The sequence below is a fragment of the Chiloscyllium plagiosum genome, chromosome 4, assembly GCF_004010195.1.
Source record: "Chiloscyllium plagiosum isolate BGI_BamShark_2017 chromosome 4, ASM401019v2, whole genome shotgun sequence".
Lineage (NCBI taxonomy): Eukaryota > Metazoa > Chordata > Chondrichthyes > Orectolobiformes > Hemiscylliidae > Chiloscyllium > Chiloscyllium plagiosum.
Genome location: NC_057713.1, coordinates 79812183 through 79826066, shown reverse-complemented (window position 1 = coordinate 79826066; position 13884 = coordinate 79812183). Strand labels below are relative to the sequence as shown.

The window sequence follows — 13884 nt, the reverse complement described above, 5'->3', positions numbered from 1 at the left end:
GGAAAAAATGTAGTGGATGATTTTGTAATTAGCTCCGTGTCAGTTGTTAAATTTAATCTGAGAATGAGATCTAAGATGCAATAAAATGGTTTTTAACTGTCTGGATAAATTGTTCTATATTTGTGTATATGCAGAGGAAACACATTAGCTATGACTTTAACAGTCTGTGGTAGGTACATTTGGGGTGATGACATAGAAATATGTGCCAGTTATTTTGAAGAAAAAGCATTATCTTAATTTACACCTATTGTCTAGTGACAGTTTAAATATTGTGGTGTCTATGAAATTTAAGTTTTCTTGTGTGATGTCATCCTATTTTTAATGGAGGATTGCTAATTAATATTATATATGAATTCTTCCAGTTCTGCTGCAGCGAGACCAATTACCCCACATTAAACATAAATACTAAAAGTATTGTGACTGTGTGTCTGCATCACTTGATAAATGAGTTAGTGAGAACAAGAAGCCAGATGTGGTGTCACCAGCACCTTGTAAGACTTCCTACTCTTGTTCTCCAACCCCTTGAAGTAAGAGCCAACATTCCATTAGCCTTCCTGATTACCTGCTACACATACATGCTAGTTTTCTGTACAAATACCCCAAGTCCCTTTATGTTGCAGCTTTGTGTAGTTCTTCTCCACTTGAATAATATTCTTTTATTCTCCTTCCCAATGTGAACAGCTTCACAGTTTTGGGCTTTTTTAAAAAAATTAACTAATAAATTTGCGGATCAGTGCATATATAAGATATATTGATCTTCTCTTCCACACTCTGTTTTAATTTCCTCTTGGAATATGCTGAAAGCTGAATGGTGACATTTTTGTACAAAAAAAAGCTACCTACTATTCAGTCCATGAGATTTGAATATGCTCATTCTCTACAGGGAGTAGTGAGTGATTGACTGCACCATTGATAAATACATGGTTGAATGAGTTTTTAACTGACAAGCACACATGTATATTTCTCTTTGCTATCACTACCATCCCCTGCTGAAAGATCTATGGATCACAATTCTGTTATCATTGAAAGACAACAGAAAAGAGGCCGTGAGTATTCTTATCAGAACAGTCAGCAGCAAAGTAATTCTGCCTCCCTCTCACAAACACCTTGATCTTGAGGAACAAAGCAGCCTTTACAAAATAATAGGAGCAGGTCAGCTGTGATGCAGGAGAGAGGGGAGTCAATTTTAACTTTTCTCCATCCAGCCAGCAGGGTGTGCTGGCTGGTCACAAGCTAGTACTTCACAGAATCTCAGAGTTGTTATTATGGAAGGATGCCACTTAGCCCATAGTGTCTGCACCAGTTCCATTGTCTCATGCCAATCTCCTGCTTTTCCCTCATACCCTTGCATTATTTTACTATCGATCATTTGATGCCTCTTGAATATCTAAATTGAACCTGTCTCCATCACATTTCCAGGCAGTGCATTCCATACTGTAAAGTATGGAAAGACTTTTCTCACGTTACCTTTGCTTCTTTTGCACATCATTTAAATCTCTGACCTCTTGTCCCTTTAATGGGCAGGAAAACTTTTTCCCTGTTTATTCTATCCCACTCATGATTTTGAAATCCTCTTTCAAATCTACTTGCAACTGCCTTCTCTCCAACGAGAACAGTCCCAACTTCAATATGCACTCATAACTGAAGTTCCTCATTCATGCAACCATTCTTGTCAATCACTTCTGCTCTCTTTCCAGTGGGTTGACATCCTTCCTATAATGTGGTGTCTAAAAATGAGCACAATACTCCAGCTGAGGTCTTAACAATTGTCTGGTACTTGCGGTCAGAAACCAATATGTACACTGCAGTCGACTGGACTTTAATGCTATATCAGTAAATCTCATAGTTTTAACTTCCATCGCAGTCAGTAGAAAGCAAGTTAAGAGTGGTGTTTACCAGCTTCTGAACTGATACTGCCATTTTTCACACACAATGGCATCTGATGCCTAGCAGTCTCTCAGGACCCGCATGGCATCTTTCCAAGTCTGGCTAGGTGGTGTGTGACCTCACAGAGATTGAGTGTAATTAGAAAGAAGATAGTAGCACTTACACTGGCACAGTGTAGAAGGTAATTGACCACACTGTCAAAAGTGGGCAGAAGTGGGTACTGCAGATGCTAGAAATCAGAGTCTAGATTAGAGTGGTGCTGGAAAAGCACAGCAGGTCAGACAGCATCCAAGGAGCAGGAAAATCGAAGTTTCAGGCAAAAGCTCTTCATCAAGTGGCAAAAGTCAATTCTCCTGCTCCTTGGATGTGGCCTGACCGGCTGTGCTTTTCCAGCACCACATTCTTTGACTCTGACCTTCAGCATCTGCAGTCCTCATTTTCTCCCAAAATTGGGCTAGAATCAGATGAAGGAAATGCCATGGGTTAGGTACTAGGCAAGTTTGGGATGATATGATGAGAACTCTTACTGCTCCTCACAGGGAGAAACATTCTGTGAAAGTTGACAAAATTGACACTTAACGAATCTTGTCATATTTCAGCTTTCTCTATAAAAGGATGAATAAATACATTGCATTCACTATAGCCAAAACAAAGCAGACAGGAAAACACGAGGCTTAAACTGCATGAATGGCATGCACAGAATCCCTGGTGGCAATGATGGCACATACATGGCCTTGTATGCTCTACATCACCTACCTGGTAGCACTGAAGAGACTGCAGTTGAGATGTACCAGAATGTTGCCTGAGCCAGAGCATGTCAGTTATGAAGAGAGTATGTACAGACTAGTGTTGTTTTCATTAGAACAGAGGAGACTGAGAGAGGACATAATCGAAACATATAAAATTGAGGGATGTACATAAGGTAGACAAAAAAATCCCTTTCCCTTTGATAGAGGGATCAATGACTGGGGTATACATTAAAGGGAAGGAACAGAAGGTTTTGAGCTGTGAGGAAATCTTTTCCACCACAAAGTTAGCCTCGTCTGATTCTCGCCCAATTTTGCCACTTGTTGTACCCACTCCTTGCAGCACAGCCATCTTTAAAATGCCATTGTGTACTCGGACATGTACTGTCAATTCAGAGCTTCCCTGTGCAGTGACTGACATTTACCCTGGGCATGGCAGAGTAAGACAACATAGTGCTTCACTTTGTAGACATGTGTCTGGAGGATTTGAGGTTAACGGGATTCTAGAACTTATTGTCGATAAGGCTGATGGAGACAGAAATCCTTATAACTGTTAAGAAGTATTTAAATGTGTGGTTGAAATGCCAAAACATTCAAGGCCAACGCCAAGTGCTGGAAATGGGGTTAGAATAGTTTAGAGCTTGGTTTTGACCAATATGAACACAGTGGGCCGAAGGATCGGTTTCTGCATTGCAGTTCTCAATGACTGTTGCTTTTTAACTGGATGATTTATTGATATGCTTGGGACATGAACCTGGATCCCTACGTTGGACTAAATATTTAGAATTGATCCTTGCAAGAATTTATTTCTGAAATTTTTTCTCTACAGTTAGATTCTAGTTTTGGTCACTCAAATACAAAAGGGACTACATGCAAAGGCGTGTTATAGCAGAGGTTAGAATATATCATATCTCTAGTTCAAGCTTCCTTCCAGTTTTCTAGTTTATTGAAGACTACAAACATCAGCAGACTAAAAGATATTCCCACACTTCAGTGTTTATAACCTATTAATTTTTAATTTGTGGTTGTGTAGATTTTGTACGTATGTGTCTATTTGTATGCATCTCCTCATTTATTTTGCTGATCTGTATGTGCCCATATCTGGTGTCTCTGAATAGCTGTGCCTGTGTGTGAGGCTCTGTATGTGTCTTTATTTGCATGCCTCTGTTTAGATGCATGTACGAGCCTTTGTATGTGTATGTCTGTGTACGTGCCTGAGTTTGTGTGCATGTGTCTGTGTTGTACGTCCTGTCTGTGTGCACGTGTGCGTCTGCATCTCTATGTATATTCGACATTTAGACTTGGTGTGACCAACAGAAAATGTTGTGGTGCACCTTTTTAAGGAAATTACTGATATTTATTATATCAAGCGCAAATCTTAGGAATGGAAAAAAAATGCAAAGGAAGCTGTCTTCATTCTCATTTAATTCCCTTTTAGCTGATTGACACACTCCTGTTCTGATTAAATTAGGAAATGTTTCAAAGGAAATGAAAAATGTCTTTCTATCTTTTAAAATATTCTCAACAGTGAGACCAAGAGTGTGCCTGTGCCTGTCAGTCCTATAGGACGAAGGGCTGGCGAAAGCTTCAGCACCTGTTATTAGATCAAACTCTTCTCTCACAGCAGTCAGCATTTGAAAAGACTGAGTTTTTTTCTAGATTAAATATTTATGCGATGCTTGCACTTTGCTAGTGCCCTGATTAGATGGTGGGATAAATCGTCTTTCAGTGAATGTCAAGAAAAAACAACGGGAAGAAGTACCAAATAAAGATAAATGAGCAACTGCACAAAAAATAATGATGTGCGTGTAGTTGCATAGTGTGGGTAAATAATGTAATTTCTAGTAAGCTCTTATGATTTATCTCAAAAAGGGGCGTAGGCCAAAATGTTCCTATTGAATGGTGAGAGCACTTTGCTCTTTGAAACATAATGCAAGAGTTTTGTTTTCTTGTCCACTTTTCACTCAACATACTCAGTCCTATTTGTCATCTAGTTCAAATGGCTATGTGAATTACAGGACAAAGGCAAGCTCAGGAAGGGGTTGAACCTTGCATTTCTTTGACTGTAAGTTTCATTAAGGATCAGTCATGCTGGGTTTCTCTGAGCCTGGCGAGATCTCTCACTGTGTTTCACCAATCTCACTCACTAACTACCAACCCGCACTTGTGGTACACTTCTCAGCTGATTCCAGACACATTATACCACTTGCCATACCCAGAACAACTCGTCAGTGAATCAGTAATCCCATCCTGCCAATTTATATCCTGCCCGTTATCGCTCCTCTGTGTCTCGTGTTGCTCAGTAAATTTCCTGGCCAGGTCAGTAGTTTGCCAGCAACCTCAAGCTACAACTTGAGCTAACAGAATCTTCTGTGTGGCACTTTATTAAATGCCTTTGGGAAGTCCATATAAGTAACTTTCTTAGATATTTCCTGTCCACTATTTCAGTGACCTTGTCAAAGAAAATCAACTTTGTCAAGCCTCACCCACTCTGAACAAATCCACACCAGCTCCTAATGATCAGCTGAATATTTTCAAGGTGTTTAGACACCTTCTCGTTAATAGACTCTGTTTCCTGGCAACAAATATTTGACGAGATAATCTCTAAGTCTGCAATTTCCTTCTGTCACCTTTCATAATTAGTGGAATGAGGTGAAGCAGCAGTTTTTCAGCAGTAGAAGAGTTACAGGTGTTGTAGCTCAGCATCCACTTAAGGCAACAGTTTCCAACACTTGTTTGTGGAGGTCTGCCCAGAACAATCATGGAATTGTAGAATGGTGTAGTACAGAAGGCTCTTCAGCCCAGCAGTGGCCATTACAGCACTTTGAAAGAGTTAGTTCCATTCTCTCTCTCTCTTTCCTCATTGCCCTGCAAATGTTCCCTGTAAAACATACGTCAAATTTCCCTTTGAAAGTTAACAAATGAATTTACTTCCGCTGTCCTTTTGAGCTATGTGTCATTATGACACACCATGTAAAATGATTTCTATTCATCTTTTCTCTTGAAATAATAAACTTAAATCTGCATTACCTGGACCAAAGCTCCTTGTGTAAGAGAATAGTTTCTTTCTTATTAACTATGTCTGAATCCTTCCTCATTTTTTGGATACTGCTAATAAATCTCACCTTAACCATCTTGGTTCTAAGGAAAACAATTACTTAAGGAACCCTTTGAGTCTACTTAGAAGACAGCCAACATTTTCTCTTTGAGCCTTTTAATTTTTGTTGGGATGGTGAGGAGTAGGAATCTGTAGTTGTCGGACAACCTGCTCCAAAGGTGAGCTGCTTTAAAGCACAAACTTAGAAATCACACAGCACCAGATTATAGTCCTGATGAAGGAGCAGCGCTCTGAAAGCTAGTGCTTACAAATAAACCTGTTGGACTATAACCTGGTGTGTGATTTCTAACTTTTCCTACCCCAGTCCAACACCGGCTCCTCCATTTTAAAGCTCAAGTTTAGTTGACAACTCACAAGCAGCATATAGCTGAGGAAGGCGTAAAGAAACAGAAACAGAAATTGCAGGAAATACTCAGCAGATTTGGTAGCATCTGTGGAGGGAAAGCAGAGTTGATGTTTTGAGTTCTGAAGAAGGATACTGGACCTGAAACATTAACTCTGCTTTCTTTTCACAGATACTGGCAAATCTGTTGAGTTTTTCCAGCAATCTCTGTCTTGCTTCTGATTTCCAGCATCTACAATTCTTTAATTTTATTTTTGTTTAGGAACATGAAAGGGTCTGGATGGGTTGTGAGAAAGCAAATGCACAAGGCCCATAAACCATCACTTACTTCCAGCTGCCCTAGATCCTGGGTCAAAATGATCCTAAAATGATCACTGCAAATCACTATAATATTTCCTATCCACAGTAAGCTCTCCCTCTCCCCTGGGAGAAAGTGAGGGCTGCAGATGCTGGAGATCAGAGCTGAAAATGTGTTGCTGGAAAAGCGCAGCAGGTCAGGCAGCATCCAAGGAACCTGCCCATTCACTATTCATCTTCCCTCCATTAAAACCAGAAGTGGGAGGGTTGGGTTGAAATTAAGATTATTTAGGTCTCTAGCATCCTATTCATGCCAAAACCACCAGTTTTTTGAGAGTTAAAATTTCTCACATTGTGTTTTCATAACATTAAAATTCAGTTGAGGACAATCTTTCTTTTGAATATGTTGGTTTTGATGCTTTTTTTTAGAAAAGGATTCTGTTCCAAGAGGCTTCATTTTGTCTTGGTGGTTCTGCTTCAGTGTCTGCATCATCTTTGCAGACCTTCTGTCATTCAGAGCACAAATCGCTTAGAATACAAAGGGCACAGAGTTCAGGAAATCTGGGTACTTGCCTGGCATAGCGCCATGTTTTCAGACGACACCAAAATTGGAGGTGTTGTGGACAGTGGAAAAGATTATTTCAGAGTACAACGGAACCTTGATTAGATCGGCTAATGGGCCGAGGAGTGGCAGATGGAGATTATTTTAGATAAATGTGAGATTTTTTTTGGTCAGGCAAGCCAGGGCATGATTTATACAGTTAATTGTAGGGCCCTGGGGATTGTTGCTGAACAAGGAGACTTAGGGGTGAATGTGCATAGTTCCTTGAACATAGAGTCCCAGGTAAATAGGGTGGTAAAGAAGGCATTTAACACGCTTGCTTTCATTGGTCTGAATATTGAATGTAGCAGTTAGGACGTCATATTGAAGCTGTATAGGACATTGGTGAGGCCACTTTTAGAATACTGCATACAATTCTGGTCACCTTTCTACAGGAAGATTGTTGTTAGATTCGAGAGGGTACAGAAAAGATTTCCAAGAATGTTGCCAGGAGTGGAGGGCCTGAGTTATAGGGAGAGCTTGAATAGGCTGGGGCTATTTTCCCTGGAGTGTTAGAGGCTGAGAGGTGGCCTTATAATATCAAATCATACGAGGCATGGATAGAGTGAATAGCAATAGTCTTTTCCCAGGGTGGGCCTGTTCAAAACTAGAGGGCAGAGGTTTAAGGTGAGAGGGGAAAGATTTAAAAGAGACCTAATGGGTAACTTTTTCAGACAGAGGGTGGTGCATGTATGTAAGTGCTGCCAGAGGGAGTGGAGGATGCTGGTACAATCACAATATTTTAAAGGTGTCTGGATGGATGGATGAATAGGAATGATTTAGAGGGGATATGGGCTAAATGCTGGCAAATGGGTCTAGGGAAAATTGGGATGTCTGGTTAACATGGATGAGTTACTCTGAAGAGTCTGTTTCCATGCTGTTTGACTCTATGATTTAGCAACAGCAATGCTGTTTGTAATTTCACGTTGTTCCCAAAGTCTGTTCCAACCACTGAAATACTTTTGAAGTGCAGTTACTGTTGTACAAAGATAAAAATCACACAACACTAAGTATAGTCCAACAGGTTTACTTGGAAGTACTAGGTTTTAGAGCACTGCTCCTTCATCAGGTAGCTGTGGAACAGGATCATAAAACAGAATTTATAGCAAAAGATCACAATGTCATGCATGCAACTGATATGATATATTGAACGAACCTAGGTTGCTGTTAAGTCTTTCATCTTTTAGAATGGGTTGCCGGTTTCAGTTCCTTTCATGCAGCGAGTTCCAGATCCCAACCATCTGCTGAGTGAGATAAATTCTCATTGAAACATCTCCAATGCTTCTATCTCAGCATAATTCTAGTGGAGGGAAGTGAAAGAGCATTAAAAGATCTATTTCTGGTCGAGGTGGAAGTGAAGGAATGTCCAGAATAATAGCCATAGTAAGACTGCTCATCAGTGTACAAGAAATAAAAAAAGTTATAGCAAAGGGAAACTGAAGATGAAACAAAAGTCACTTATTAGACAAACATTTTTTTTGTTCTGTCTAGGAACAAAGAGCCTGTCAAGAGGTAGTAATTGAGTTCAAACCTTGTCCAATGTTAGGCTTTGTGGACAGCTGAGATTTGTTGAAAAGTGTAAATTGTTTTTAAATGTGAAGAAACCACAAACATTCTGGTTGAGATCAGCAGATATAATACGAACAAAGATGCCATAGGTGAACAAGGACTCATTTTGGAGCCAATGGAAATAAGCATTAGAGGTTGATTGAGAGGCAATGGGTGAATCATACATTCTGCCAGCATAATCTTCACCTTTGATGGGTCAAAAACTGGGATACAACCCCTTCACTTTTCCATGCAGTTGATGGGAACAAAATATTTACTAGGACTGTAATCTGTTGATGTTTATTGTACACCCTCAACCAAGTTGAAGTTTCTGCCTGATGTGGTTAAAGCCTTGAAATAAACAATTCAGCAGAGTTAGCCCTTAACCAGGTTGTAAAATGGATGCCAATACATGTTAATGGCAAAGAAAATTGGGCAGAATTCAGCTTGGGCAATAGGTGAACTGTTTCTGTCTGTTTTATGCTGCCAGTAAAATTGGATTTTATACCTAACATTTTAATTATTCTATTGAAGCAAATGAATCAGATTTAGCAATTCAAACTAAAATGAAGTGATGTGATTAAAAGGAAGTTAATGAGCGTAAAGCAGAATAATTAACAACGGAGTAAATCACATTGAATAGTAATTACGAAAGGTTTCCTTTGGGGAGGCTGAGAGGTGAGAAAAAAAGAGGAGAAAGTCCAAGAAATCGCTACACCAAAGGAAAATTATTGAACTGTGGATATTGTAGAGAGTGAGGCCATTCAGGCTGTCCGTAGCTCTTAGCTAATCTAATCTTGTTCCTTGTTCCCTATAGATGAAGAATATAGAACACAGAATGAGGAAATTGAATTGGATACGATTGCAAATTTGGAGAGGTTTGAGAGGAAATTTGAAATTGCTCTGCTGTTCCTATTCTTAAGAGTAAAGAAGCTGAATTAACACCCTATTGAAGTTGCATCAATTCTTGTAACAAAACCTTTTCTTTTCCCTGACAGGAAATGATTTAAACTTGACAAAGGTTCCTCGGGCACAGACCTTCCCTAGCTACATCTCTGAACAGAGTCACGAGCACCAATATTTATTATCTCCGTCGAGTGGCTACGGATCAAGTTACAGCTCTGGGCTGGCCCAGTGATGTTCATCAAACAATGGGAAAGTGACTGTGAGCCGGGTCACACTGGTACGGGAGAACCCTGAATATACAACACAGGGAGGGTGAGGTCTAAATACAGGTGAAACAAGACTCAGTCAGCTGTTACTGTACTTGAAGCATTCGGGTGATAAACTGATGATTCATAGGCTTAAAAAGAATTTGTTTTTATATTAGTCGGCTCCCACCTGCTAATACTTACATACCTCCTTGAGAAGTGGTATTTGATTTGAAAATAAAAATACCATATAGAATATTTTTTAAAATCCTATTGCTGCAAACAAAGCTTCTGTGTGTTTGTGAAGCACACTTGTTTGGATAAGTCTAGAAGTGGTTGAGTCAAATAGTCTTTATCTGCCTCAGCTGTCTGTTAATATAATTCAGGTGTTTAAGATTCGGCCAAGCAATTGCACATATTTATCAAATCATCTTTGTAAGAAAGAAAAATACCCTGGAATCCTCTACTTCACCTGTGATCAGCTCACAGGTTTGTTTGAGGCCATTTTCTTTGTTTATCAAGTTGAGTCTTCTCTGTGGAATAAGGGCTCAATTGTTTCTCGTTGGCAGTCTTTTCAGTGCCTGGGTCGGAGAGAAGCAAGGGGTTTCCATGGATAGTAAGTTTTTGTAAGAGAACCATCCAGGTTGGATATACTGCTCGAATAGTCCAACAGGAGAAACAAGAGAAATGAATGACTCGCTCAATCACTTAACGACAATTGAAATTGCAGTATAAGAAAAATGAAACTGTCTCTGGTGGCATATTGGACAGGTTCTGCTCAATCCTCCACAAACACGTGTTAATAGTCAGGTATCAATCTCCTCTTAGAGGAAGCACTCAAAAGTACATTGTGTAACTGCACCTTTTACCCAGTTGTACCTGTAAAGTTCTAATTAATTTATTGAAAACACATATGCAACCTGAGAAACACAGACTGTTTTGCCAGCTTTTTCCCTGCACCAGAAGGGCCATATTAAGGTTTAGTGACCTTTCAGTGGCAATTGATTATCAACCAAGAGCACAAGATGGATTTTCAGTTGCTCCAACGTTAAGCTCCATCAGACATAAAATGTGAAACTTGAGGAAACTGGAGTTAAACCGGTCCTCCCAGGGAACAGATGAATTACAGCTCATTATTACTGCAAGAAATGCAGAAAATTCTGGAAGCACCCAGCAATTCAAAATTTATTGGCAGACATACTAGTTTCAATAAAGGGTCTGCATCTAATGCTACTTGTCGGTCTCACTTCCAGCAACTTCTGCTTTTCTTCCCACACCTGTAGAATTTTGTGGATAGTTATTGCTAACATTTACAGTGATTGGACATACATTATCCTTTTTCATCCCTCTGCATATACACATTGATTTTTGTCCAGAGGAATACAGACTGGTGCACCCAAGCTACTCAAATGAAACCAGATTTCAGGATTTCTGGGACAGCCTGAAAGATGCAAATTCAGGTAACGTGTGAAATATGCAAGCCAATACTCTTTGCAAATTAAGCCACACAACAGCAGTTTAAATATTAATTTAAACTGAGAAGGTTGGCATTAGACAATCAAACTGTGAATCAAGACATTGCCTGAAGAAACTATTCTTTGCAAGACAAAATGATCTCCTGAATCACAAAGTGTAATCTTACAATGGCATCCTACAAACTAACTTGCCCAACTGGCAAGCTTATCCTTAGCATGTGGTTGTATTGTTATTTCCCCTGTCATTTTGGATTTTCTTTTAATAGTAATACTCGTTCGTGTGTGTATATAGTGAAACAAAATGATTATTGGGAAAAACTCTAACTCAGCGTTAGACTGCACATGATATGATGTGGAGTTTTGGACAGAATTAGCTTTCTAAGGAGCCTGCCTGTCTGGTAAAATGAATTGCGACACATCTTACTCACCAAGCCAAGCCATGTAATCAAGCTATTTGTTTTTTTTTTGTAAATAAATACTGTTCGTATGAGGAGGACGAGCATACGTTACAAAGGCTTATGACAATGGTGAAGAGATCATCATCAATTTAAGTTTCATTTAATGTAGCAGTACCAATTTCACTTCAGCTTTTGGACTGAGCATTCTCTATCAGAAAGAACAAAACAGCATCCAGTCATGTGGTGAAGAAAGAATGAGGAAATTTGGATTATGTCTTGAAAAATGATCAAGCGCCCTATTCTAAGCCCACTTAGACCAAGCAACCAAAATCAGTTAAGATTGTCTCTAGTCAAGACCAGGAATTAAATACAATAAAATGTCATGTTAAGATGCAAGGATGCTGTTGTTAAAACTAGTGGTCTGACTATGATAAAAATGAAAATCCAAGCTACTAAATAGGGATGTTTAGATTAGCAAAATTAAGATGGAGTAAATGCAGATATTTATAATCAGGAATTACTAATCTAAAATGGTATGTTCTGTGCGAGATAAAAAGCACAAACCCATTGTTATAAATGTGAGAATATGACCAGCAGAATTTCAAGTAGATTCAATGCGATTCTATAAGACGATTTTATTGTCAGCCCCAAGAGTTACCATCAAGCATCTCTATTGCTGCAATGTTGATCACAGAGTATTAAAATATTCAAAGAATTTTAGCCAAACTAGCAAGGCACTTAAAGCAACAGACTAACAATGTCCTGGGATGCTTTGGGAAAAATTCATGAAAAACATTTAAAACTGTTTCTGAGAAATTAATATTTGGCAATGATCTGGAGAAAGGAAATATTGGCCTAATGATGGCAAATGTGCTGTTTAAGAACAGTATTATGGATCAGGCTAGACCCTTCAGACATTTCAAGAACATAGCCCTGACCCTAATTTTGTTAGTTGTTTTAAGCAGGTGTACAGTGGATATCCCAGGAGTGATGCAGCTGGCCCAACCACTTAGATTTAAATAAAACAGAATTTATTTACAAGATTACTGAATGAAACACAAACAACAGAATACAGAATAACTTAACCTGTCTGAAAACCCAATTTAATGTTGCTGTTCCAAATACTTGCAACAGGGCCCATAAACACCCCTTGGCACAAAAGGTAAAAGCAAACACAAGTTCTTACAGGAAAGAAGTGAGAGAGAGAGTACCAGCCTAGACCTGTTTCTGTGAAGCCAGCAGCTTTTTTTCCACATTACTTCTTTAAAAAAAAACAAACCAGAGAAAGCTGAGCTGGGAGAAGTGGTCACACCCCTTTCATTGCATAAGTGTTTTATTTTAATCTGAAAGCCTCTGCGTGAGGTAGTACCTGTTGGCTATAATCAAATTGGCCCTCATCTCTTTCAACCTCCAGACCTTTTGGAGTCGGTCATTTATGACCTTGCTGAAAAGAAAGCCATGGAATGCAAAACCTTGTTAAAGGAGCTGCTTTATCACAACAGCAATGACAATAAATGCTCTGAGGTAATTCAGGTTTGACTCTGAAGAAACCATTTACGATCCTCACAGTCGGGCAGCAGTGGAAGAGTGGCAGTAAGAACGTTTAGAGCTTTCTTGGAGAACATTCTGGTATGGGTAACAAATCATTGCTAGCCAGATAGCAACTAAATGAAAAAGGGATGCCAGTACTAGACAGGGCAAGTGTAGTAACATATATCAAGATCAACAGTTGAATTAATGCTTTGAAAAATTTTTAAAAACCGGACTTAAGTAAACTATAAAATCAAGGGGTTGATAAACCTATTTCAGAGCCACCATGGAAACAGTCTTGAAGCAAAGGAACAAGAGGGTAGATTAGGTACAAAGAAGGTATTAAAGTTTATCAAAGAAATGAAACTTCCATTTATATAGTACTTAATCATATCCTCAGGCCATCTCAAGGAATTTTATAACTAATGATTATTGTAAAGTGCAGGCAACTGTTATGCAAAATGCATGTATGCAGAGTGTGTGCAACTTCCTTCCACAGGGAGCAGTGGATATTGGGTCATAGAGTCGTAGAGATGTACAGCACGGAAACAGACCCTTCAGTCCAACTTGTTCATGCTGACCAGATATCCCAACCTCATCTAGTCCCACTTGCCAGCACTCGGCCCATATCTCTCCAAATTCTTCCTATTCATATACCCATCCAGATGCCTCTTAAATGTTGTAATTGTACTAGCCTCCACCACTACCTCTGGAAGATCATTCCATACACGTACCACCCTCTGTGTGAAAAGGCTGTCCCTTAGATCCCTTTCAAATCTTTCCCCTCTCA

The 13884-nt window shown here is 39.3% G+C and overlaps 1 protein-coding gene across 1 annotated transcript in view; it reads left to right on the top strand.

Annotated features, from left to right (window-relative positions):
* The window catches only part of LOC122549140 (docking protein 6-like), a 415351-nt gene extending 402782 nt beyond the window's left edge, over positions 1–12569 (top strand). Inside the window, exon 8 of the mRNA XM_043688473.1 lies at positions 9539–12569. Within this exon, the coding sequence (XP_043544408.1) occupies positions 9539–9678 (140 nt within the window). The 3' untranslated portion in view covers positions 9679–12569. The remainder of the gene's footprint in view (positions 1–9538) is intronic.
* Positions 12570–13884: the final 1315 nt, after the last annotated feature.